Source organism: Struthio camelus, chromosome 1, assembly GCF_040807025.1.
Source record: "Struthio camelus isolate bStrCam1 chromosome 1, bStrCam1.hap1, whole genome shotgun sequence".
NCBI classification, from domain to species: domain Eukaryota; kingdom Metazoa; phylum Chordata; class Aves; order Struthioniformes; family Struthionidae; genus Struthio; species Struthio camelus.
The window spans coordinates 46,131,690-46,158,852 of NC_090942.1; the positions used below are offsets into that span (position 1 = coordinate 46,131,690).

A 27,163-nucleotide genomic window follows, 5' to 3' on the forward strand; every position below is an offset into this window, starting at 1 on the left:
TGCTGTTTTGACACACAAATGCAACTGATTTATCTGGGTCTCTGTCACACATACAGTCCTATCTTTCTTCTTCTGAAGAATTTAGATGAATTTACAGAGATTCTATATACATTTTCAGAAGCATAAATTCATCCTCCTTTACATTTTAAATCAAATTTGGCTGGAAGAGTATTTGCCTGAGCTACACCTAAGTGGGGGAAAAAATACACTTTCCAGTTACTGGGTTAAATTGTCCCAGCCACATCCCCACTTGAATCAGAGTGGTTTATATCCACAGTCAGTGCCTACAGGGAAAGAGCACCCAGGCACGTGGGCCAGGAGGGAACCGCAGTGCACTCTCAGTATAGTCACGATCAGCAGGGTAAATGCAATAACCTGTCAAACACCTAAAGTGCAATTTCAGCATAGCCCTTATGTTCATGTACTTCACAAAACCAATGCACAATTTGCCGCTCACTGAAGGTTTAGGACCAGGACAGCGCCACTGAACTGCTGAACATTAATATTAAAAGTAAGTAGCATGAACGTGACTAATATTGAAGCGCTGTGAACTAATTGTTCATTGTGAGTTTGTGCTTGTCCTTTTACACTTCCATTATCCAGTTTAGGCATATATTTTCATCCAAAAAAATTCAGATTTCTACATAGTTGCAAAAAAAAAAAAGTATATGAGGTTTGCTATTTATTATTATGGTGGCTCATCCCTAATATTTATATTTAACTTTAAAGTCATTTAGAAGATTCAATCAAAACTTTCATTATCATCATTCATAAAAAAAAGAATGTCTGTAAGCTCACATAAACTTACAGTTACACAATAACAAAACAAAACAAAGACGCTTATGACTAAGAAATAGCTAGATATCCCAAGTAAACTAAATCTTAGTCTCAATGACAGTCAGTTAGCACTTTACCTCAGACTTTCACCGATCACAGTGAGGGGTATCCATGCCTTGCACAGATTAAAAATGAGTTTACATTGTAATACTAACAAACTACAGTTCATGACAGACATGTGGCAAAAACAGATCAATAAAAAAAATTAAAAAGGATTTTCTAAATCCATTTTAGGCTTATGTTTGCCAAGTAGTGCATTAGTCATCTTTGGGGATAGTTTCCTCCAGTGTTAGACTGGCAAGGGGAACAGTTTTGACCTTTGCTGTTTTTTGTTTTGTGGGGTTTTTTTTCTTTTTGCAAGATCAGTGCTGGGATGTAAAGTTCATTTTGACTCAAGTTGATGTCAAAGAGAATACACTTCCTCGAAACTGAATTAAACAGAATACATTATTAGAAGCGGATGAGGTCTTAAGACTGCTAATGGCTGCAGCAAAGACACAAGCTCTCTTTCCAGCCCTCTTAACTCTCTGCAAAAAGTGGTCAGGTAAGTCTCAGCAGTAATGTTGGGACCGGAGTAGGAGGGTAGATCAAAGGGAGAAGATGATATACTTTTATTTTCATTTGCCAAATGAATCATTTCTGGGTCATTACCAATTGGTGGCTCTTCTTTTGTATCTCTGTTTTGTAAGACAAATGAAAATCAAGACAGATTGATCCCTGGGAAAACGATGGAGCAACTAATCCCGGAAGCAATTTCCAGAGACCTGAGGGCAAGAAGGTGACTGGGAGAAAGTCAGCATAGATTTACAAAGGAGAAATTGTGCTTAACCAACCTGATAGCCTTCTGTGATGAGATGACTGGTGCGCTGGATGAAGGGAGAACAGTGGATGTTTTTTACTTTGGCTTTAGTAAGACTTTTGATGCTCTCCCGTAATATCCTCATAGACAAGCTGATGAAGTGCACGTAGATAACTGAACAGTGAGATGGAATGAAAACTGGCTGAACTGCCAGGCTCAGAGGGTTGTGATCAGTGGCACGAAGTCCAGCTGGAGGCTAGGCACTAGTGATGCCCCCCAGGAGATGATACTGGGGCCAGTTCTGCTGAACATCTTCATTAATGACTGGGATGATGGGATAGAGCGCACACTCAGCAAGTTTGCAGATGACATAAAACGAATGATACAGAAAGGAGTAGCTGATGCACCAGGTGGTTGTGCTACCATTCAGAAGAATCTGAACAGGCTGGAGAAATGGGCACAGAGGAACCTCAATAAATGCAGATTCCTGCACTTGGGGGAGAATAATCCCATGCACCAGTACGTGCTGGGGGCTTACTGGCTGGAAAGTAGCTTAGCTGAGAAGGCCCTGGGGGTCCTGGTGGACAACAAGTTGAACAAGTGAGCGTGCCCTCACGGCAAAGAAGGCCAGTATCCTGGGCTGCATTAGGAGCAGCGTTGCCAGCTGGTCGAGGGAGGTGATTCTTCTCCTCCACTCAGTACCGGTGAGACAACGTTTGGAGTGTTGTGAGCAGTTCTGGGCTCCTCAGTGCAAGAAATATATGGACTTATTAGAGCTGGTCCAGGTAAGGCCACAAAGATGATTAAGGGACTGCAGCATCTCTTATACAAGAGGCGGCTGAGGGAGCTGTGACTGTTCAGCCTGCAGAAGAGAAGGCTCATGAGGATCTTATCAATGCTTATAAATATTGGATGAAAAGGTGTAAAGAAGACAGAGCCAGACTCTTCTCAGTGATGGCCTGTGACAGGACAAGAGACAATGGGCACAAATTGAAACAGAAAATTCCATCTGAACGTAAGAAAACAATTTTTTACTGTGAGGGTGGTTGAACACAGGAACAGGTTGCTCAGAGAGGTTGTAGAGTCTCCATCCCTAGGGATATTCAAAACCCGACTGGACACAGTCCTGGGTAATCTGCCCTAATTGACCCTGCTTGAGCAGGAGGGTTGGACTAGATGATCTCCAGAGTGTCTTCCAACCTCAGGTGTTCTGTGATTCTGTAATATCCTAGAGAAGTAGCAGCTGAAAGCATCTAGGAGCATCACTGCGATCCAAAAACAACTTTGTCATGTATTAAATCTCTGCTATAGAGTTATTTCCTCCCAGCTAGTGCTTATACTAAAATATCAGTACAAACGCAAAACATTGCTAAACCAAAGGAAAATCTGCTCTCCTTCAAAGGAGCATCTTTATATGCACAAATTTCTTGTAAAAGTCAAGCAACAGATAGCTCTATTCAGATCTAGGTTTTTCTCCTGTGGCTTAAAAAACTCCTTACTTAAGACATGGCACAGGAGCAGGAAAAAAAAAGAAAAGAAAAGCAGTTGGGAAGTCTTGTAAAAAATAGAAGAAGTTAGATAAGTGCTCTTGCTCTGTACAGCTCCTTGCATGGAAGCATATGGAAGCTGGACTGAGATGTAGCATGAGATGAGAAGGGAGAAGGCCTCCTATGATGAACATTCTTTCCTTTGCTCATGTAGTTGGTGGTTCACGGATGCGCTGGAAAGCTGGATATTTTGATTTGGATTAGCAGATGGACATGGGCAGCACTCATTCATGTTTGTTGAACTGCATATGTAAGCCATGCTTAGAGTATAGCTATGCAATTAAGCCTTTCATGGGACCACAATCGAGGAATGCCTAGCCTAAGGTTCCTGGGTATGTTGTAGCAGTGGATATACTCAGTAAATCTGTCTATCAGTAAAGCTGTCAAGTAGCATGAAAGCTCTCATGAATGTAGGCTGGGTTCCCCTGTAGTTATCTGCATCCTTTTCTGCATTAGATTTAGTAGACTCAAGCCTATTTCATTTTCACTCAGTCGCAAAATTGGCTGAGTCAATTGACTTCAGAAGAAAAAGTAGCAACTATTTGTTACTGAAACGAGCTATTTCGGCCATATTTAAACGTCTAAGACAGTGTTACCGAAATCAAGTATGTAACAAACCACTGATCATATAAAACATACAATCTTATTCGTTGAAATTAATGCTGAGAGGTAAAAAAATTTGAACACTGCCAGGAAGCATAGAAGACTATTGTGTTCATGCTACCAAAATCTGAGTAGCTTTCAAGGACTTCAGTGGAGCTGAAAATTCAGGGCAGAATTTTGTACTTTTGACTTGTTAACTGTTAAGAGACTGAAGAGTAATAAAAATCACATACAGACCCTAGCTGTGTGGACCCGATTCATGCAAACTTCTTAAAGTATTTAGTGAATCCATAGAGAATAACATCTGTCTGAATAAGAGTTGTATTACATGTCTTCAAGACAGGTTCTGTTTTATTCATATTGTGGTTTGAAATCAGTGTTTCCACTCACAGAAATAAAACTGTTACTCAAGTGCTTATCTTCATCTATATGGTTAAACTGACTCCTACAAAATGAAACGGTGATTCTGTGATAATGTATTGATTTTCAAATTATTTTCTCTCTGAGGGTACAGCATATAAGCTCCTATAAATAGGTATGCTGTAGTTGGTATCACATTTAACCATATGGTACTGTGTCTACTCCTAAAGTATATTAAAATCAAAATTAAATGTTGTGGAACTACTTAGGTTTCATCTGAGCATCATTCCGTGTGAACTGCTTGTTAACACTGCTACAACCCCTAATTTCTCATTTCCTTTTTGCAATTTTAAATCTCTTCAGTCAGGGGAATGTCATTTTCCAAATGATGTGGAAAAGCGTGAGAGTATTTGTAAGGCTGTGTTGGGGAAGGAGCAGCGTGCACATAACAGTGACACCACGGGTTGCACGCTTGAGGACCAGAACACTATGCTGTTGCTAAGACATATGTTCACCACTGACACATTTCCCCAGCTGCAGCACACTACTGCTATCTCTTTCTACCTTAGGATTTAACCCACTTGGCACAGCTGGTAAGATGGCTGGTCTGCCAGCTAATTACCTGATATGAGCTCTGGAGCAGAGGCAGAAATGTTGAGCTCCACAGTGTGATTTGCTGGCCTTGTGTTGGGAAACGGGAGATGGAGGCCAAAAGATTAGTGTGATGCTTAGAATATAGGACTTCACAGTCTATGTATTTGGCACTGAGAACTAACTGAACTTGCTTTTCTGCTTGCAAGTTCATTTGTTAATGAAGTAATTTCATAGAGAGACTTTGAACTATGTTGTTTGGATAAAAGCTTGAGAAAAGAAACTTGCTTACAATTTTTCTTTTCCTCATGGACAAGAACAGCACGTCTATGTGCCAGCCGGGTCTGACGCTTTAAAGTAGCAGGAAGACTAGAAAGCCTTATTCTGAAGATCACATAAAAAGGGGTTGTAACTTCAAGAGGTAGGTAACTGTTTACTTCCTGAATCCTATGGAGGCTGAAAGAGAGCTGAAAGAGTTGAGCTGAAAACTAGAGAGCTTTCACAGCTCCCAGAGAAAAGCTGGAGAGTGAATGGCTGAATGCTTTCATTTATAGCAAACTATTTATTTTGTAGATTTCTGGTGCTACCAGTGAACAAAACCTTAAGAAAAGGAGAACTGACCTCATTTGGGGTTGCAGACCCGGGCCAACAGTCTACAATGATTTGTGAATTAAATAATAACTGTGTCAGCATTTAGTTATAGTCAAGATTCGTTTGGTCCTAACACTGAAAATTGCAGCCATAGTCAGTCAGAATACAGAGAAAAATCTTCATTCATCTCCCTACGTGACAAACCTTGGCAAGGCCACATACATAAATACGGTAATGCGATTTCACCCACTATTATACTACCTGCCCTAGGCAGTAGGTTAAGAGAGGTCTTTTTCTTTTACACATATGAAGATGGCTGCCTGCCAACTGCTTCATAGCAGGTTTTGGTTATGTTTCCCAAACAATTGCCTCAAAGCTCTGTATTCATATAAATTTTTCAAAAGTGGCATGAAAAGATATTAAAACCTGCTATCTGTAGTTTCAGCTTTTATCCTCTACTTAAAATGGTATGTAGTCTAATCTTCTCTGAAGTTGTAGGTAGTATGAACACAATTTAATCCCTTTTTAAAAAAAAAGCTGGTTTTAGTTTGTGCTATTTATAAATTAGCTTTTATATCTTACATCAAACAAAAAACTGTGTGAACATATATTGAATGGACCTGTGATATTATGAAGTTAGGAAAAAGCTGAACCTTTTATAAAGGAAGCCAACTAAGCAAAACCAAGTAAAATTATCAATATTGCTACAGATACATATTCTTGACTAAGAAGAAAAATTGCAAGTTTTGGAGTGGTGCTTTTGGTGAAGTAATAATCTCTTCCCAAAGAAAACAGGAAAATAATGTCCTATAAACAGAGACAAAAGTATTCTGCTGAAATGAATTAAAAAGTGAATGAATAAAAACAAATGGACAAGCCAAACCTCCATAAAAACATGCTGAGGCCTTTCACACACTGCTTTATTTGCTCGTTTTTAATGCCAGCTATATCTAGCTGGATAGTTAAGATGCAATCAAGCGTTATATTCCTTATCAACTACATAATTCATTGTCATACTCTACGCATCACATAGCGGCCTTATTTTTTCCTTGAAAAAATTAGGCATCCGTTTCTTTTAAAATATTTTCGGAAATAGAGTTCTAATTTGTAATCATTTTCAGGGTTTTGACTTTTTGTTCCTATGTGCAGTAGCTGTAGGGTTTTTTTTCCTCTCAGTCTCAGAAATGTTCTTCCAGGATAGAGAAAATGACTCCTCTTCAGCTTATCTGAAAAGGAATGCATTTCTCTTCAACCTAAGGAAAAAACTTTCTTGGATTATTCACAGGAAACACCTCATAGAAACAAGAAGGACTTGATCTTTGAAAGAAAAAAGAAGTATAAAGAAAGCATAGAAAGTACAGCTTAATTCTCGTTTAGGAGAAAAAGAAATACATTGATATTTTAAGGTGCGTGTATTTTATCAAAGCTTTCTCTCTTTCTTTGTAACCTTCCCAAAAAGTCTGTGAGAGCTTCTGGAACTGATAAAGCCTTTTAAAGATTACTTACGAATGAAAAGCAGCAGTTCTAAAAGATACTGCAAAATAGTAGGATTTGATAAAATTTAGGCAAGTTGCTATTTTCCTACGGAACTGCCATATGAACTATGTCTATATAGGTTATATTTCTTGTTTACAGTACTAAGATGACCATCGATATTTATGTTAAAAATTTATACAAATTAAATTACATAACTATTACTAAACTCATCTACCCGAACAAAGCTGCTTGAATCACCTATGCTGGCATAAAAAAAAAAATCTGCTTTTCTAAATTAATTACTCTGAGACTTATGATCAGCTTTACCAAGAACTCCTGAAGGTTCACCTCCCTTTAGACTGAACAAATGTGGCTTTTCAGTGGAAAAAATAGCAAGAATAATTGATGGTGCCGTAACAAACTGCATTGTTTTGCATTTGTTAAAAATTAAATAATTAACTTTTTTTGCAAATATATACTGTGAAATAGGTGCTTGTTTATTATAGAGAGCAATCTTTTTAAGCACAGACTTAAGTTCTGCTACTTATTGTTATGGGATTAGAAAGAAAGGCTATTTTACTGAAAAAAATGCAATTACTATTTCCTTTTTCATTTTGCTGTTTACATTTTTACTGTTGACCTTAAAGAGCTGTGAAAAGAAGGAGTATTAATACCCCTATTTTGCAGAAGCTCAAGGTCATGCTGCCACAGCAGCTGGATCTGCATGCAAAGTCTCCTGTCTTTGTTCTGACCATTAGCTTGCACTGTTTCCAGCCATCAAGTAATGGCATAGAGATATCAAAGTAGGATAGACCATTCCCTCTAAATGACTCTATATCAGTCAGTAATGCTCATCCAGGCATATGAGAACTCATGTAAACTTTAAGAGTAAATTTAATGAAATTACTTCCTCCGTCTTCTTAACAAGAAAGAATTTTTATCTTTAAAAGATGCTGCACCTGTATAAAGTCACTGGTTGTTTTAAGGCTAATCTATAAAATCCATACATATATATAGATGGGCAAGGCTTGGGATATCTTGCATGAAAGACAGCAAATCTAGCGGTAAAGTGCCTTTTAGTATTCCACTAAACGATACATAAGGGAAGGGCACAAACTGTAATAGCATATTACTATTGTCTACAATATCAATTTCTCACTCAGCTTCTCTCATGTAAACAATTTATAATAATGGAAAACAGGACACAGAGAGTTTATGTGGGAATAAGGATAAATTCAGGCCTATACTGAAGACCGTAGACGTGTACTTTGCAGAGCAACAGCAGGCAAATCAGATTTTTTCATTTGTGGGAAACTGCCCACAAAATCACACCCTGAAATTCCTAATTTTTGAGTTCATAACTTTTGTATATATTGCAAAGTTTCTTCTTGATTTTCAGTTTTATTGCAATCTTTGCAGTGTATTTTTATTATGAAAATCTGAACTATATACCCTTTAGATGACCTCTTACATTTGTTATTAAGAACATTAACAGATGCTATTTAGGCTCAATAAAGGCTTTGTTTCTATTTAACATATATGTCTCATGCACAATCTACTCTGTTTTCTGTGCAATTTTGGCAGCTCAGTTCTGTTTCTAGATCTGAGTACTTCTAAAAACATATTTTAAGTCTGAGATCAAGAGCCAGAAAAGCCAAATCAAATATATTGTGTCTCTATGTGACTAAGTAATTGAGTTTTAGAAAATTGTATGCAATTAATTAATTCCATGTAATTAAAATGCTGAACCAGTGCAGTTAGAACTGACTGGAAATTTTATGCTTCTGACAGTATCCTCCAGGAAAAACAGGAGAGCAAAAACAAGTCACAGTCTTAAAAATAAATAAATAAATAGAAGTGCTGGCTCAGAGCCTTCCTTTACAAAAGGCAGAAATATAAGCTTGTGCAATTCACAGTACTTATGGGAAACCAGAGAACATTTCAGAATAATGTAGCCCAATAACTGAAAGGTTATCATGCATTCTCTCTACCCAGCCCTGGGGAGGCCACACCTGGAGTACTGTGTCCAGTTGTGGGCTCCCCAGTACAAGAGAGACATGACACTACTGGAGAGAGTCCAGCGGAGGGCTACAAAGATGACGAGGGGACTGGAGCAACTTGCCTATGAAGAAAGGCTGCGAGAGCTGGGCCTGTTCAGTCTGGAGAAGAGAAGACTGAGAGGCGATCTCATCAATGTGTACAAGTATCTGAAGGGAGGGTGTCAAGAGGATGGGGCCAGACTCTTCTCCATCGTGCCCAGTGACGGGACGAGACAACGGGCACAAACTGAAACCCAGGCAGTTCTGTCTAAATCTGAGGAAAAACTTCTTTCCTGTGAGGGTGACTGAGCCCTGGAACAGTCTCTCCACTACCAGAGAGGTAGCGGAGTCTCCTTCCCTGGAGATATTCAAAACCCGTCCCAGGATGTGATCCTGGGCAATGTGCTCTAGAGGACCCTGCTTGAGCAGGGGGGTTGGACTCGATGATCTCCAGATGTCCCTTCCAACCTCAACCATTCTGTGATTCAAACATAGATTCAACTGTAGATTTGACAGCCTTAATGCCAGTCACTAAAACTTAAGAGTTCTAAATGGTTTGTACAGTTAATTATGGGTTTGGAATTCAATGGAATAAAACAAATGGTTTAATTAATTTGCTTTCTCATATATACAAAGTGCATTCAAATGCTACTTTTGCATATTTCTTCTAATTAGCATAAGAACAGTCAATCGTTAATCGTAACAGAAAAGTGTACTTGTGAAGAAGTCTAAGAGACTGGGTTTTATTCAGTAATGAATGGTTATATAAACAATTCCTCATCACCAGGGAAATAGAGGATTTAGGAGCTGATAAAACAATTTGCAGACTTCTTCCTACTCCCATTCACATTGGTGTCTTGTTGCTAAGTTTTTGGATGACTCTTTTCAGTCATGGTAATTCTCAAAACTGAAGCTGGATCTGCTTTTACAATTGTTATAAGGCCCCAGGAAGCTCCTTTTTCCTCAAATAAGATCTTGCAAAGCAGAATTCTTTTCTCTTCCTATCCTCCCACAGAGGAGCTGGGTGAAGGGAGAAGTGCAAATTTCTCCTCTTCACCTTTGTGGCAGGCTTTGAGCAGATGGTTGCTATGTAGATGTTGGTCAAGACTATATTCTGCCTCTGAAAAGGATTCTTTTGGATCTGACAGGACTTTCAATCATTATTAACTAGAAAACTCTAAAAATCTGAAGCTGATCTGATGAAATTAGAAAGAAATTTGAGGAATTCAAGATAAAAAAATCATCAGCATGAGATGAACTACTTTAATTGAGTGTTCTTGGAAGTGTGAAATAGAACAAACACTGTATCTACTTGTTAAGCGTATTGTAAAAAAATAATTCTCTCAAAGACTGATCCTGATGGAAATTTTTTTCTGTGGAGCAAATTTTCAGAAAAGGAATGTAAAGTGATCAGAAAAATTACAGAACAGTGTACCTCGACTCAGTCTGAAGAAACCAACCAAGTGTGTAATTGAAGATGGAAAAATACAGTGCTTAGATAAGTATAAGTAGGAAGGGTAAAAATAACAAAAGTTTTACATAGGAAGATATCATGCCTTCCTAAATGCCTAGAAGGGCTTTCAAAATTTAATCAAATGCTAGTGAAAGGCAAGCCAGTGAATACAGGAATGTTAATAATGTATAGGAAGTTAATAACTTTTTTGAAATGAAGTTGGTAATGAATGAATATTGAAAAAAAACCCGAACACAAAAAACATATTTTGTACAAGCATATAAATAGCTACAGTTAATTCATATAGATAACCGATAATCATTTTCCTAACCATTTAGACATAGCATTTCATTAATTGTTAATGACCATGAATTAGGATAGCTACTGTTAAACACAAAACCTAGATTACATGTCAGTCCGAAGAGTTACAAGGGTGAAGCTTATCAAGTCCTGGGACATGTCAGAGGTTGAATGTGTGCATTTTTGTGAGTTTTTTTTTGTTGTTATTTAAGTTGAAGAACTCCTCCCTAGTTAAGTCTGATATGTCTTTCTGAAAGACAAAGCTGATTGATAGATAAAATTTATTCTTTTCTAGGAAGGAAATATGCAATTTCTTTCTGTGTTAAACTGAGGACTCAACAGTGGAGCTAAAGGATTTGAAACTTATATCAGTTTCATGAGAAAATCTGCATTTGATGAAGCATGAAACAATGGGATTCACTCTTTCCTTAGCTGTTATAACAGAAGCATTCTTTACCAGCTTTTCTTGTAAAGACTTGGAGGTAAAGTTTTTACTCTTGATTGTGGGGTTTTTCTTACACTTTTGCTAATTTTGGAAAAAATACACAAATCGCCTTTCTAACTATTTGCGGAAATAGGTTTAGAGAAAGGGTAGTATCATAACACTGTCAGTTTCTTACAAATGTGAGACTGTGATGGTGGTCTTCTGTTACACGGGTGAATTATAATCAAGGTAATACAATTGAGGGAAGTATTTATTGCTCATATGCAATTGAGCATATTGCTCATATGCTCATATGCTTTTTGGAGAAAAAAAAATTCCTCACAGAAGTCCAAAGAGGAGGAAAAAATTAAGAAAGGGAATAATTAAAAGCTACAGTTTACAATGACATTCTTGTTCAATGGCAGTTAACAAATGCTCTGCTGACTTTAGTGGTACAATAAATAATCCAAAGAATAAAAAGGTAATCTCTGAGTAGTTGGTTTATTTTATTCTCTTACAAAAGCCTCTATTTAGAGCCTATCTTAAAGTGATCAAAAACCAAAACAGGAAAAAAGCCTAAATAATTTTGAACTAATGGAGCGGACATATAGATCTGAATCTGAACTCCTGCATTTTTCCAGACATGTGGATTATGTCATATTGCTATCTTTCACTTATATATATAAACAGCGGTACTATTTTGCAGACTGATACAGTAAAATTTCTCTGAAGAAGTTGAAAATGTTGAAAATTCAGAAGAGATTTGGGCTCGAGCATGCACTATATCTTGAGGCAGCTTATTTTATTATATAGTGTTTTATATATTATCATAAATACACCAAATACATATAATGTTATACATAACTATATAATAAATTTATAATTATAATTATCTACTATACATAATTATAATAATGCAAAATTTATATATAACATATGGTATATATTTTGTTTTATTATATATTGAGGGACCTTTGCATACAAGGAAGTCTGAAACTGGTTAATTCAATAGCACAAATCCTAGTCAAGAAGTTAAGAGTATTGGTCCATTCAAAGGATATGTCCCAAAAATCCATCTGATGATTAAGTGAGTCAGATACAGCACTCTCTTACATCTCTTGCACATAGAATTTCCCTATTTTCCCTGAAAAGCTCAAACTTTTTGGAAAAAGGCTTTTTTATTTTGATTTTTTTTTCCAGAGAGGGAGGACAGACTAACTTCCTGCCAATATTAAATCACAGTAATTTGACTCTTAGCAATTGCACTTGTATACTGCACAAGTATATTGCACTTGTACTTCAATTCTATAGTATATCTTTAAGGATATTAAGGTGATGAAAATGTTTATCCAGAACTTCTCCTGCTAGTTCCCCTATAAACATGATAATATTTATCCAGAAAACATTAGGGTGGAAAAAATAAATTATTAAACACATTACATGATAAAAAAGTAGTTTCAATGTCATTCAGAGCTAAAGTCTGTTCTTAGTAGTAAGTACATCCCAAATTCCCATTACTGTTTCCCCATTAATGTATCGAGTTTATTTTTGGTCCAATGACTTTCCATTTTATCAACTCAATTACTAAAAAAAGATATATGACCTATTATACTACAAGTGAATAAATCGCTTCTTTTGTTAACGAAAGAGATATCATATTCCCTTTCATCAGCTGTACTGACTCCTTCCTTCTTCCATTTTAAGTGATGGGATACATTTGAAAAATGAAATTACCTTCCTTCCAAATTTAGTATAACATATCTCTATTTTGAAATTCAATTTAGAACAAAGTTAAGTAGAAGAAATATAGCCTCTCATTCCTTTCCCCATTTTGCCTGTTGCTGTTTTACTGATATCAACTGACAGGAGCGTTGAGCTGGGAAGGAAGCGAGGTAAACTCAGAAGGCGCTGTGAATATATTGTCATTGTCTTTATTTAGCAGTGCCATCAAATCACATTGAAAAAAGTAACTGTAATACAGCAGTTTAATAGGCTGAGACCTCACTTGTAGTACAATATTCAGTAACCCTGAAATATATCATATGAAGTAACCTCAAGATGCACAAATTTCTGTGGGCAACAAAATATCAAATTCACATAATGAGGCTTGCATTTAAATTACACAAAAATCCAAGATATGTAGAACATACATTAGGGCAGGATATGGTCCTTTGAATGTTATTCTCAATGCTCGTACCAGCAGCAACCGTCATCTGAAAAAAGGGGGCAACAGAGAGTCTGCTGAATGGAACAGAGTTTTGTAAAGTGCTACAGTATATTTAAATTACACCATGCTAATAAGATGAATGTTCTTAACTATCATTCAAGCACGCTGACGTACCAAAAGTGTGGCTCAACTGGAATTCACAAAAAAAAATTGGAAGTATTGTTACATACAGAGAAAACCTCCTGGCTCAAGAGGTGCTAAAAACAATCAAGTGACAAGTCACTTCGATGTGCTGTCAGCGCCTTCCACGGAAGCGAATCCTGAGGCACCGTCAAACACTCAGGTACCTAGGGAGGAATAACCACAGCTCCGTGGCTAGCTTTACACTGAGCTGTCTGCACAAAGCAAGAAGTTGACCTCTTTGTGAGGAATGAAGGAGGCAGGACCTCCTCCCCCAGACCGATATTTTACGGAGAGCAAAAGAGGCAAACGTATTAGATAGAATTTACTCATTACATTAATAAATTTGGCGTAACGTCTCAGCCTTCTCTACTGCACTGCATGATCATAATACTGGAAAAGCAGTAGGAAAAAAGCTATGCGCAGGTGAAAATCGGGAAGTTCATTCAGCTCTCTGAAGAATATATTTTAGCATTATAGGCCATTTTCCTCCTTTTTCATCACTTTTGTCATTTCTTTTTGCAGATCCCAACAAACAACCTATTCTACTTTAGCGAGACCGTGACGAGTAGGCAATCTGAGCAGCTGACATTTCTTCAGATCTCAGTGTTTTCTTCAGAGGAGATTAGCAGCCAGAATTTGAAAAAAATTTTAGCAATACTTTTCCAAACCTCTGATTTAATTTGTCCTTGTTGCCAATTTAAAAAACAGTCCTATACTAAGCCTCTAGACAATTTTTTCCATTGTTGAAAGCATATGTAACAATACATACAATGTTCATGCTAATTATAGTTGAGCTTCATCATCTCTCAAACACTGAACTAAGCTTTATTTCGGTGACTATATACCACCCCGTTCAGTAAGCGTGGTATCCAGAACCAACAAAAAGACAGTATTTTCCTATTTCAGGATTTCTAATAGCACAACATAACATTTGAAAAATACAACATATTGCAAGATGTGTTTTATAATGACTTTGCCATTGTTATTTATGAGAATATATAGAGCCAGGTGTAAATTCATGAGTTGTGCAGTAAACAAAACTACGCATATTTTCAGTGTCTTTAACAGCAGCCGCAGGCATATATGCTTCTTCATGTGCGCACTAACCACATGTTGCCAGCGTGCTTCACATTGTGATTTGTAATACTTTTCACATATTTGAAAGAATCTTAAACTTTCAGTGTTTTAAGCGAGAATTATGCACTTAGTGGGTAAAAAAGAGTAAATCTTGAATTTTAAGCAAAACTTTCCATATCTGCCTTCTGGAAAGTTCTTAACTTACTGTTCTCAGATTTCCCTTCTTTTAGTTCATATTCTTAAATATCTGAAAACATTGTTATGATGCTTTTGCATTGTTTTTATAGGTGATTTCACTTGATATAAAGTAGCTACTCTTGAAAAGAACTTTTCCATGAAAAGCAGCTTCATGGTCAACTCACAGATCATGTTTAGGTAGATTTTTAACACCACTGTTGCTCCAGAATTTTGTAAGGAAAACACAGCCCACATTATGTCAGCATGACACTGTTTTAAATAAACAATATTTCAGCCCAAGAAAATACACATATTATATACTTTATCTATTCATTATTTCAGTCTTAAACATCTTTCTGTAATATTAGTTTAACTCTTAAAAAATTTAATTTCAGCGTTTACACACACACACCTACTAAAGAAATAAAATCATTGAAGCAAATGCACTTGGATTAATGTGTAAATTCTTCACACATTTTTTTCGCATTTTTTAATGTATGCACACATCACATGTATGACAATATTTTCTGACAATCTTGTACTTTTGCATGAAAAGCTGAATTTTTACTGTATACTTTTGACTGCTGCATATGCCCTCTGTTTACTAACCCGTATCTGCTGTCCATCACTGTTCTAACAACACTGATCTCTGAGTAACTTTAACCAAATTTTTCAAATTAACTTTTAAAAACTTTTTTCCTCTCTTCACTCTTGGAAAAGTATTTTTATAAGCTAAAAGAAACACTCATGAAAGGTTTAGAATTAACAGTGGTCAGTTCTAGCAAATGATAGGTCTAAGGTCTAGTATTTTCAGATTCTTCGGGGCTAGTACAGGAAACTTTGCCTAAGTGGAAATGAGAGATCCCTGATCTTTCAATGCTTTCAAGGCATTTTCTTCTAGCCATGCTAGTTTCATGGACTCACGGTAGCTAAAATGTCAAGTTTAAGAGAAGAAAAAAAAAAGTATAAAATCTGTGTATTCTTTGTAAAATTGTTTGTAAATATGTTTGTTACAGAATATCATCTTATTGTCATATGAAGACTTTACTGGCAATCATTTGAGATACACTGCATAACTTATTCATGGATTTTGTAATGCAACAATTCCCATCTTAGCATGTTGATTAAAATATTTATTCCACTGAAGAATGAATTTAATACTACAGCATCTACTTAGTATTTTGTAACCCTGGTAACTATAACCTATTAGAATTCATATTCATGCCACTTTCCATTCAGTTTAGTCTTCCTCTCTGGGAAAAAGAATGAGCATTAAAGTTTATCAGAGCGGACAACAGGGTCAATTTGGAGAGAAAATTCCAAAAATGAAGCTCTAGAACATACATCTATTCTGCTTTGGGATAAGCGATCCAGCTAATATTTGCTTTAAACCACACATACAGGAGCAGCTTCTCCTGCTATATCCCAACTGGTGCATCCAGAAACGTTTCTAGGCTCCTTCTCCTCCCTTTTTTTGTTTTCACATAAATGAAGCCTCACGTGAAGCTGTGGTGCATCTGAAAATATTCTCTGCAGCGCGAAAGGAAAAAGCATCGCTTGCAAAAAACCCCTCTAGGTAAGCACACTGCAAGCCTACACCTCCTGGAGTTTCCAAGACTACATCAGATCATAACCAGGAATAGTAGACCACATAGGCACAAAACTGGCCTAGACTTCACAAGTAGGTGGGAATGCTGTCAAGCATATCTAAGACTGCTATTTCAAGTAGTCTAAGTAAAAGAGAAATAAAGCAAACCTTTAGCTAATTCTGTAAACTAATCTGCTAGAAACAGCTGAAAATTCAGTAAGTCTATCATAGTCACAGTGTCTAACATTGGTATCCCTGAGATTACACCATTTAGCAACTGTGTTTTCCCTGGTTAGGTATACCAGTTTACCACCCCCGCTATCATTTTTCATGGCACTTCCAAGTGACCTTGCTGTTCAAATCAGATAAAACAAAATATATTTTTCTAAGTATCAGCAGCTTTACAACCTAAATGTTCTTAGCAAGTCCCCAGTCACACTTATGGTAAAGCAGAAATTCTTGCTCTCAGTTATGATGTGAGCAGTATAGTGCTAATTTCAAGGCCATGTCCAAAACGACATGCATTCAGATGTGCAGAAATAAAAGTCAGTTTTCATCATCGGTGGTGTCCAGTGCTGTTTACAAACTCAAAGATAGTCACTGAATAAATCTAGTTTTTGATAGATCGGAGAAACCAGTGCAGAATCTTCCTCAATTCTTTTACCTTTTTTAACATAGGTATCTGACAGTTGGGACCTACTTACTGGACTGATAATGATAATCTTGTTCTTGGAGATAAAAATTCTCTCTCAGAACAACACCTGGTGTTTCCTGACAAGACTTTTGTGGTAATCAGTCTCAACCAGTTTTAAATCATTCAACGCAAGTCCAAAATCCTATTTAAGTATCTTATTCTTTTTTAAATTTTATTTTCTCATATTACTTAGTGAAACTAGGCAAAATTAAAGAACTATTTTTCCACTCATGCTTATGTGTCATCTTTGTGAGGCAGCTTACTCAGGTCATGCTTAGAAAACCATCTGAACAGTCTTCAAGGCAAACATCCCAAAAGGAACAGACCAGTTACTACTTTTTAGAGCCATTCTGATATAAGGTATTCTATTGTTTACGTGGGTGCTGGAAAACAAGAAGATCATTTCCACAACACATAATTCAAGAATCATAGTGAAATTCACTACCTACTCTCATTGAAAGTCAGAAATGCCATGGAAACATCTCTGCAACAAGCATCCCAGGACAGTCAGACTAGGAAATGAAGTTCAGCTAAGTGTAACTTGAAGAAATAAGGCCTATTCTATGTAACATCTCACACACCTAGCTGATATTGCTACCAGTTTAATTTATATTTTCCTGGTAACAATATAGGTAATACAAATAAGCATTTGTTCATTGTAACTCATCCATTTATGAAACTGATTTTTTCCATGCATTTCTGATTAGGAAAAAGTTACATATATCAAGGAAGCATTTATACATACATGCACACAAATGGACACTAATTAGAATGCATAACCTTTTTTTTTTTTTTTGAGTGATGACCTAGAAAGCAATGTTACAAAACAAATATTCCTCCTTAAAATTGAAGACTATACTGCAGTTAGAGCATATCATAGCACACTGCACCACAGATAAAGCAGACACCTGTGATGGCATGAGTCTGTTTATTCTACTAACTTTAAACAAAATCATCATTTGAATTCACAGGCACAAAACAGATTCTCTGATGCCACTTACACAGCCTGTTCTAAAGAGAAATGTGATCCAGATGTCAGCAGAGGGTACTATAATAATCTCACAGGTATATTTAAATTCACAAACTACGTGATGAATGCTTTTCTGTAACAGTTATCCCACCACTGTGTTCTCTTTTATGGAAGATCATTTCAAAACTTAACTGGACAGGGCCCTGGGCAACCTGATCTGGCTACGAAATCAACAACGCTTGGAGCAGGAGGCTGGAGTAGACAACCTCCAGATATCACTTCCAACCTAGGTTATTCTATGTTTCTTCAATAGTAAATGTTATTTAGCACTGTTCATATTACAGTAGCACCTAGTGTTTTTATTATGCTAGATTTGGTACATATACAGAGAGAAGGACAGAGAAAGCAACTTCTTAGAAGAGGAGGGAAACAAAGGATGTAGGATGGGAAGATTTACCACCTTACCCAGTTTATACCTAGACAACTTGGATGCAATTTTAATCATGCAAATAGTTCTAATGATACGTCTGTGTTTGCTTGAGGCTTTAGGTGATAGAAAAGTTCGAAGTGGGACTTCCTCAGGATAACTTAAGGGAGTCCGTGACAACTAAGAAGTGATTTCATGTCTCACCTCATTGTCATTATGAAAAAATTACATGTCCTTCTTCGGTAGCCACCTCAGAGACTCACTGGCCGTCTAAGCCTTGCATCCGTAAAGGCTGGCTCAGAAGGCAACAAGGACAATGGCTGCAGGCCCAATGAAGACCAAACTTGCCTGTCACGTACGCAGTACGCTTTTGGGAAAGGGCTGGCTGCAGCCTCTGGGACACAGGGGATTGCACAATTTTGAGATGCGCCCAGGCAGCTCAGCTCCCTGGCCCCTGGGTGGAAAGCAGGTAGAAGGCAGACCGAGCCACGCTTGCATCTCTTCAGGAGGCCAATAAATTTAAAGGATGTACTTGAATCTCTCCTGACTACTCTAGTGGAGGACTTAACTGGCTGAAAGAAGTTGGTATTTATTTTGGAAACTGAGCCCAGCAGGTTGATGCATTGAAACAATGCTCTTCTGCAAATCACATATTAACATTACAATCTCAAACTGAAAAAAGAAAAGTAATATAACTATAATTAACAGTCCTAGCTCAGTAAAACACTAACTTCCAGTATACAGTAAAATAATGACTCAAAGCTTCTCCCTGCCATTGAGATGCAGCCTATATGAGACTTACTTACATACCATGCAAGTTCTCAGTAAAATCTGAAATCCTACTGCTGCCTCTAGAACAGACACGAATAGCTATCCCTGAAAAAGGAGTTTTGACCTTTTAATATATCATCTAGAAAAAAAAAAAAACCCTCACTGTAATTTTCTTTAACATTTGTACTAGAAAACAATGCTTTTATGATATTTTATTACTTTTCCAGAAAACATCAACAATAACCTTTTCACTAAATCTAATGCATTATATCGCTCCATCAAACTACCTGCTGCCTTTGGTATATCAGGCTTGTCTTTCTGAAAGGCGTCTTATCTGTAGCTGTCAGGTGGTTATCTGCTGAAATTGATCTTCTATTGTTGAATCAAAATATACATAAATTATTTTTATTCCCCGTCCAAAAAATATTTTAATATATGATCCTTGCTCTTCAGTCATACTTCATCATTCAGTTCACCACTCAGTCAAGTGAAATGGCATGGTAAATCTGGGAAGGAAATGAATGATCTTAAATTATCAACTTTGTGCGTTTAACTCAGTAGTGTTGAAAGTTAAGTAAACAAAAGGAATCTCATTTTCATGACCAGAACTGGTGCGTCTGAATATGTGTGTGTACACATATATATACACATTCATATATATATAAAATTTACATATAGAAAAACATATATATATCTCAAATATTGCACACATCAATTTTACATGTATAATATATATATATAAGAATACAAAAATGTTTCTTCTATATTATACATACACATACATATATATCCATATATAAATATATAAACATACACACACTATGCATAATTCACTAATTCTTATAAGCTTGATGATGACAACATGCAGCAAAAATTAAAGCAAAACAAAAAAACACTTTCTGCAACCATCTATATCAATACTAGCTCCCTCGTACCTAAGACTTGTACATTCTCGCCTTTGGATGTGGGACTGTGCCCAGTGAGCTACAGGGAATTTATTGGTTCTGTAGAGTTAGATCTACATGCAAAAGTTTTGTGAGATCTGGCCCTTAAAACCCATTGACATAGCAAGACAGATGCCACAGCCTGTATAGAATTCTATAGAATATGTTTCCCCCGGAAGAAGAAGCCAATCACTACTTGTATTTTTGATTTAAGTACCATGTTATCTGGGCTTCATGACTAATTAACTGTTGTTATAATGGGAAAACAATAAAAATAATTCCCAGCCCTATAAATTCTCAGACACCAACATTCAGAGCAAACTAACTGCATCCTAAAATAAGAATTGGTGTTTTGCTTTTTCTGGCTTTGGTATTTACTTAGGAAAATACAAGTTAGAAAGGATACTCTTTAAAGGCACTTTACATACCCTCATCATGTAAATATATAAAAAATCTTGAGCTCCTGCTAATCAGTTGAAGTATCTTCAACAAGGCATAGTATCAGAATAAATACTGAACTTAACTTATTTTGATTAACTGAAAATTTGTCCCTCAAGGACAGTCTTCAAGAAAGTCCATCTGGTGTTCCTAATCTTAATCACAGATACCTAAGCTTCAGTAACGTTTTATCCTTCATATTCAGAAAAGAACCATTATAACAAAATAACTTGTGCTAATTTAAAGTTTCCTACATCTGTCTAAGAACTTCCTACTCTTCCACCTCTACAAGTCGTTGCCTGCTTTGTAATATGTGAGCTTTGTTGGTTTATGAATCTGTGGCAAATCCTCGATATACCAAACTTCAAGTGTAGACCAATAATGCCTCCTAGGAAACATGGCAGAAGGCATATGAGGTAATGGGGAGAAGTTCTCTCTTTAAAGAGTAAAGCGGACAACTATTGTTTTACTCTTCTTACTAAGGAAAAAGGACAGTCTCTTATTCCACAAACTCAGTCCCATGGCACAGGATGAAAAAGAAAAGTAATATCTACTAAGATAGACATTTTTGGACATTATCTGAGAAAATACCATATAAAGAGGATTTTAAAGAACATACATACACTTTCTCCTCTTCCCCCCCCATCTTTGATTTAAACGTTCTTTGGAAAAGTATCCACTACAAATAATGTGCTTCTTTCCATTTATAATGATTTCCCCTGAGGCATTTTAATGGCACATAGTAATAAAAAGAATGTTTTTCTGATCTGATTTTTCTTTGGCTGTAGGAGAGAAAGAAATCTCCTCTTTGGTTTTAAAACTACAGAGCCAGAGCTGGAGCAAGTTAGAGGAGGGAAAAAAAAACATAAAAAGACTCTTTCTGTTGCCTGATGACCCAGGAGGAATAAGGTTTTTGATTAAAACTCTGCCATTCTAATTCCAGTAACAATAGGTCTGCTGAGATTATCAGCCTAAATCCTAGACCCCAAGAAAGGAATTTCATATTCTGTTCTCTCTTTCTATATAGGTTAAGAACCACTTTCACAACTGTCTCTCAGTCTGTCCCCTAAGAGGTGTACACAGATACCTGCATATCTGTGCTCTGCAAAGTGTTTCAGTAGACCCGTTCTTGGTTTGTTGTTTTGTTGTTGTTGTTGCTGCTGTTTTAATGTATACCCCCCTGGAGAGGACACTGCTGAAAAAATAAAGCTTTCTGTTGGAGCTAAGGGTGGAACAGGGATACGAGGTTGCTAATTCCCAGGGGATTTAATGCTACTCTGCTGGGCCAGCTTCCAAGCAAGCTGGCTCTCTCCCTTCCTCTCTCACTGATGATGCTACAAAATTCTGCAGATCCTGGCTAGGTGGGGACCATCACGTGCGTTACTTTGGTCTTACTGTAATTATTATTTTAGGTAATTTATATTATAACTGGCTGCCCTGTTTGCGAGGCGCTGTGCAAGCACAGCTCTGAAAATTTTCCACTTCTTAAAAATGGCAGCAGAGCATGTTTCATTTGTCTATATATAATGTATGCTTACGATACATGTACATTACGCTGCATCCGCTTTACATTTTTTGCTATATTTGCTTTTCCTGGTGGGTATAGGAGCCTAAGACATATACTTCAGCAGCAGTATCCTTCCTGTCCCTTAAGGCCCCAGGTCTTTAAGATACCAAAAAACTTCCAAAAAAAGCAAACAGTTGCAAAGCACCTGTGAAGTGAAGTAGTGTTACATTTGTGATTTACAGAGTTTCAGGAACTGAAGCCGCTTATGGTGCTGACAGGCAGCAGCAAAGACAAATTAATGAGACTTTGGTCTTATCCTCAGCCGTCCATAACCCTTTGGGCAACAGCCACACGTCAGAGATCAGGTCAGCTTCACATTAACGCCACTGGAGAAAATGGTGAGCAGCGGCAGAGACAGGCAGTGAAACTACCTTGGAAAGCTAGCCCAAAGCTTTCAGTGGAGAGATGCTGGAGGCACTTCCACTGAAAAAAACCAAGAAGCTGTGAATGAGGAATAGGTAAAACAGAAGCCTCCTCTCAACAATTTCCTCTTGAAAGAATATGAAACGTACTCTATTATAACTGCTTGATAGAAAAGGGAAGATCATTTGCATTAGCCCTCAGATGTAGTGTTTCCTCTCTTGTATTGCACCAGGGCATGGAAAAAATGTATGTATCCATGGAGTTGCAAGAGTTGAAAAAAACCAACAACAAAACCCCCACAAATAAACAAAAAACCCACACCACAAAAATAAAAATCAAATATTTTCTCATTTTTTACTAAATGCTGCTTAACATTTCATTCACATTAACATATACACTCATCCTGTTTAAAATTAATATTCAGTTTCTCAAGTGTCGGCATACCTCTCCATTTGCAAGAAATTAAAGCACTAAATATATTAGATGCTAAACAAAAATGTAAACTGGATTCCTTAAGAGCATGATAGAATTCTGGAACCAAGATTTAATCCGTGTTACTATCTTACAGTTACTATCCATAAAATATTTTGATGTAATTCTCTGGCAAGTCAATTTTATTCAAACATAAAGGTACTTAGATAAATTCTAACGGTGAATTTTTATTCATAAAATTTTATCTTAAATTCTTCCAAAAGAAAAATATAAATTTCTGTAACTTCTGCAAAGATTCTGTGTTTCTTCATTTAAACGTATATATATAAAAGAGATTGAGTTTATAAAGTGAATTAGAGCAGCTTATTTAGCTCCAGCAGTGTCTTTTGTAAGTTATCCTCTAACTGAAATAGAATGTCTTTCTTCTAGATATGGTTTATTCGATTTATTTTTACAGAGCTACATTTTAATCCATTTACGTCTGACAGGATGCCACTTGTTCCACTTGGCAGAAAGTCAGTTTTTTCCTTTTGGCTATTAAAAAAAACTGGCAAAAACTAGCACTCAAACAAAATGGCAGATGTGTCCTGCTAGAAGATTCAAATCAAGAGCGTACATTAAGATTCCAATTTTACGTTAATTCTTTTATTTTTACACCAGTGAAAGCGATTCAAATTGTCATCATGAAGATTACTCAGAGCCTGTGGCTCTGTGAGAAGTTTTCCTTCTCAACAGAGAGAGGAAGGAAAAAAAAAGAACAGACTGTAATCAGCACACAGTGGAAAGAGGAAGAGGGAAAATACATTTATAGTAGGCCACAGGGCAAAAAGTTGTGATTTTTCAGAAAGTGATATAGGGCCTCCACTATCCAGCCAGACCTACCTTTTTCTTATGCAATGGGGAAAAATAGGCACATTTAGGACATAACTCACCTCAGCTATGTCAGCATCTCTATTAATATAAAACTAGTTATTTCTCTCCATTAACTACAGCTCAAATGTAGCTTTCTGCATTTGATGACTGCCAGGTAGGAGAACGATATTATAGAGGCATGGCACAAGAACTTTTGTGAAAAGCATTATCAAGGAAAGCACACTCATAAACGAAATCCTAATTGTAAAGGAAAGAACTGAAATCGCTTTAACTTTGCAGGTGAATACCAGCAGATTGAGGACTGTACGTCTATATGCATTAAAACATCACGTTTATTAATGAAAACTTTTAAAAACTCTTTTTCAGCTGTCATTTTTGACATACAGGACTGCTCTGAACCAAAATCCCAAACCTAAATTGCTCCATGAAAAAAGGATTTGGGAACTCTCCTTGGGGATATTTAATTAAAAAGAATAATAAAAATGAAGTCTTGCTCCTTTCTAACAGAATGGGGCATCGTTTCACAGTTACGGAGCTTAACTCCACATGTAACATTCCCTTCAGCCTCTTTCAGTATTATCATTCTCCAAATCGGACCAAATTTCCTAACAGAATATGTTGGAAGAGCTGTATCTTTTTAATGAAAGCAAAAAGGGATGACGGAAATCCAAATGTTTCTATATGACAAAGACAGCTGAGTTCTTGTACCCCAGCAGAGTAGGGAAAAGTGATAAAAAGAGCCAGGCATGTCCATAAATGCTCCTTCCTTTGCTGAGAGCTACTAGGCCCTGATGCTGCAGCAGTGACCAAAGACTGGCCTAGGGGAGAAAGGGTTCCTCGATACCTCAAATCTTGCAGCAATTCTCTGTGTACAGCTATTCTACCTAGCTAAGCACAAGGATTTTAAAGTATAATAATGATTATCATGTCCATACAAAAAATGAGGCTACAGCAAAATCTTAAATGCTAATTCAAGAGCACACACTTGACTGACGAGCAGGAAAAGAATATAACAAAAAAATAAAACATTACCCTGGCAACACTTACTTAAACAGCCAAAGAATTAGCATCAAGCATCACTGGATAAATATTGGCTACATTTTTTCTCAAACTCTCCCACACAGCAACACGAAAGACTGCAGATCCAGACAAAAATACCATTTTTGAGTGCACCACAACTGCAGATATAGACACACGATACATGATTACAGCCAGAATCCAGTTTTCAAAACCCGGGTATTCTGGTGATTAGTCCAAAAAGTCAAAATTGAACCATGAGGGTCTGACAACAACATTAACAACATTTTGTAATACTGAAAGAAAAAAAAAAAAAGAATTGGATTTGTTGGACAGTATTTTGGGGCTAGGAAAGAGAAATGCAGCTTTCCAAAACAGAAAAAAGCCCTCAAATTTTACATCGTACAGTCACTGAAAAGTTGGAACTGTACAATTTTGTAAATTACTACATGATTTTATCTGCATGTTACGCGTACTTCAAGAACTAGTTGTTACAAAGCTGAAAAACATTCATTATACATACTTCAAAGGGGAAAAGAAATAAATTAAATAACAGCCCCAGAAGAAGAATCCCCTTAAAACACACCGCCAGTCATAATGCTGTAATGAAGATCTTAGGCAAGTTTTCTAACAGTTGGGAAAGGGGAGATCAAAATACACTGATTAGTTAAAAGACCTGTCCTATGGAGAGAGACAATGGAGAGAGTACGGATTGCTAAAGAGCAACTGTGATCCAGAATCTATACCGAAAAAGCTGAAATTGAATTGAACACAGCTTCTCTAAGTTAGATGGTTTGAATATAGACAGTCAAAAAGAGAGTAACAAAAATCCTCAGTCTTCCTTTCTAAGGAATGCCAAGCATAGGTGAGTTTTGTTATTTAATTCAATTTTTCTTGGTAAAATATACTACTTTCATTCAAAAAGATGTTTCCTCACCATTGCTGGACCTTCACTGCCCACAAACATACAAAGGAAAGGAGAACTTTAGCAGGTGCAAACATCCAGTGATTTTGGACTAGAGTTGATGGTAACCACCTCTCTCCAGCTAAATACAAACAAGTTGCTAACTCTTTGTGAAGGAAGCCTTCAGAGACAGTCTCCAGACAATCAGACCATTGAGGAACAGTAACAGTAACATACTCAATGAGAAGTATAACACACTGTATTCTTAAGAATATTCTGGGATTTAACCGAAGCAGACTTATTACAGCCTGGGAACACTCAGAATGAAACTATTTTCATCCAGTATTAAATTCTTCCCCCAAGTTTTGTTCGCATTTTAATTGCATGTGAAGTAAAAATGCTAAATTTAAGGTGATCTTCCAGGCCACAATTGACAAAAAACACACAAGACAAAAAAGTGACTATATCTCATGAGTATTTAAGATACTGCAGAAGGCATTATAACTGCAAGCATATGGGTGACAGCAAATTTACCAAGAGAAGCACTTTAGACTGACCGCAGGCTTTTGGCCTGTGGAAAATGCAAAGTAACTCTACTTGGTAGAACTTGAAACGACTCAAGTAACTCTTCTTTCACTACCATCTAAGTTGCACTAGGTTGCATGTGCCACAGGCAGCGTGCGTGGATAATCACCGTGGCCTGGCTAACTTGCAGTAACGTCTCTGTGTCTGACCTCCAGATGCATTTGAAAGAACTTTCCAAATCAAATATGTTTGAGTGTTACAAGAAACGTCTTAAAAGCACCAAAAACCTTGCCTGCATTTGGGAAGGGGAAGGAGGAAAGGAAACAAAGATAATTCTCCCACAGTTTTTGCTGGTAATTGCTGCGCAGCTGCCAAGCCCTTGGGGACACTCACAGCATTGCAGTCCCAAAAGATGAAAAGACAGAAGAAGCGCTAGCTGGACATGGGAAAGTCACACTCCAAAGCCCTGGAACTCACACGAGCAGGCTTTTCTCAAGAAAGTTGCCACTAACTATCAAAGATAAAAAAGATAGAAACATTACTTCAAATCGTAGCAGTGGTCCTGGAAAAGAAGCTCGGGAAAAAAATGATTGCCAAAGGGATCACGTTTAGTCAATATTTTATGTTGCAATTTAAATAGGGAAAAAATTGGCTAAACAACACTTTAAATATAATATATTGTCTTTCAACAAAATCAAAAAAGTAGATCTATGAAAAATGTTACCATATGCACTCATTTTCTCTCCAGACAATGGCTTGGCATATGCACTTGCGTGCATCAAAGGAATACACGATTAACGTTGGCAGAAGACGCAGTTAATAATATATGAGTCAGACATGTGGCTGTTCTAATCATTAACACAACATTTGCTGTGGAACAAATATACACATATTAGATTAGTAAGTGTATTCATTTTGATAGTCTTAGGTAAGTTTGTACGATGCCCATAACTTACAGAAGTACAGTCTTTTTCTAGCTCTGAATCCCGCTCTTTTTATCAACACCTGTGCCTCTTTCCATGCAAT

General features: G+C 36.9%; 1 protein-coding gene across 17 annotated transcripts in view; it reads right to left on the bottom strand.

Annotated features, from left to right (window-relative positions):
- Window positions 1-27,163, bottom strand: part of PPFIA2 (PTPRF interacting protein alpha 2) — a 355,163-nt gene that overhangs the window by 172,008 nt on the left and 155,992 nt on the right. For 11 of the 17 annotated variants that reach the window (XR_011139894.1, XM_068936437.1, XM_068936432.1 and 8 more), the window contains one exon: window positions 13,171-13,233. The exons of the other annotated variants lie outside the window; for them this stretch is intronic. Coding sequence is in view for 10 of the 11 variants with exons in the window: in XM_068936437.1 (XP_068792538.1) it covers window positions 13,171-13,233 (63 nt within the window). In the remaining variant the exon portion in view is untranslated. The remainder of the gene's footprint in view (window positions 1-13,170; window positions 13,234-27,163) is intronic. 17 annotated transcript variants of the gene reach the window in all.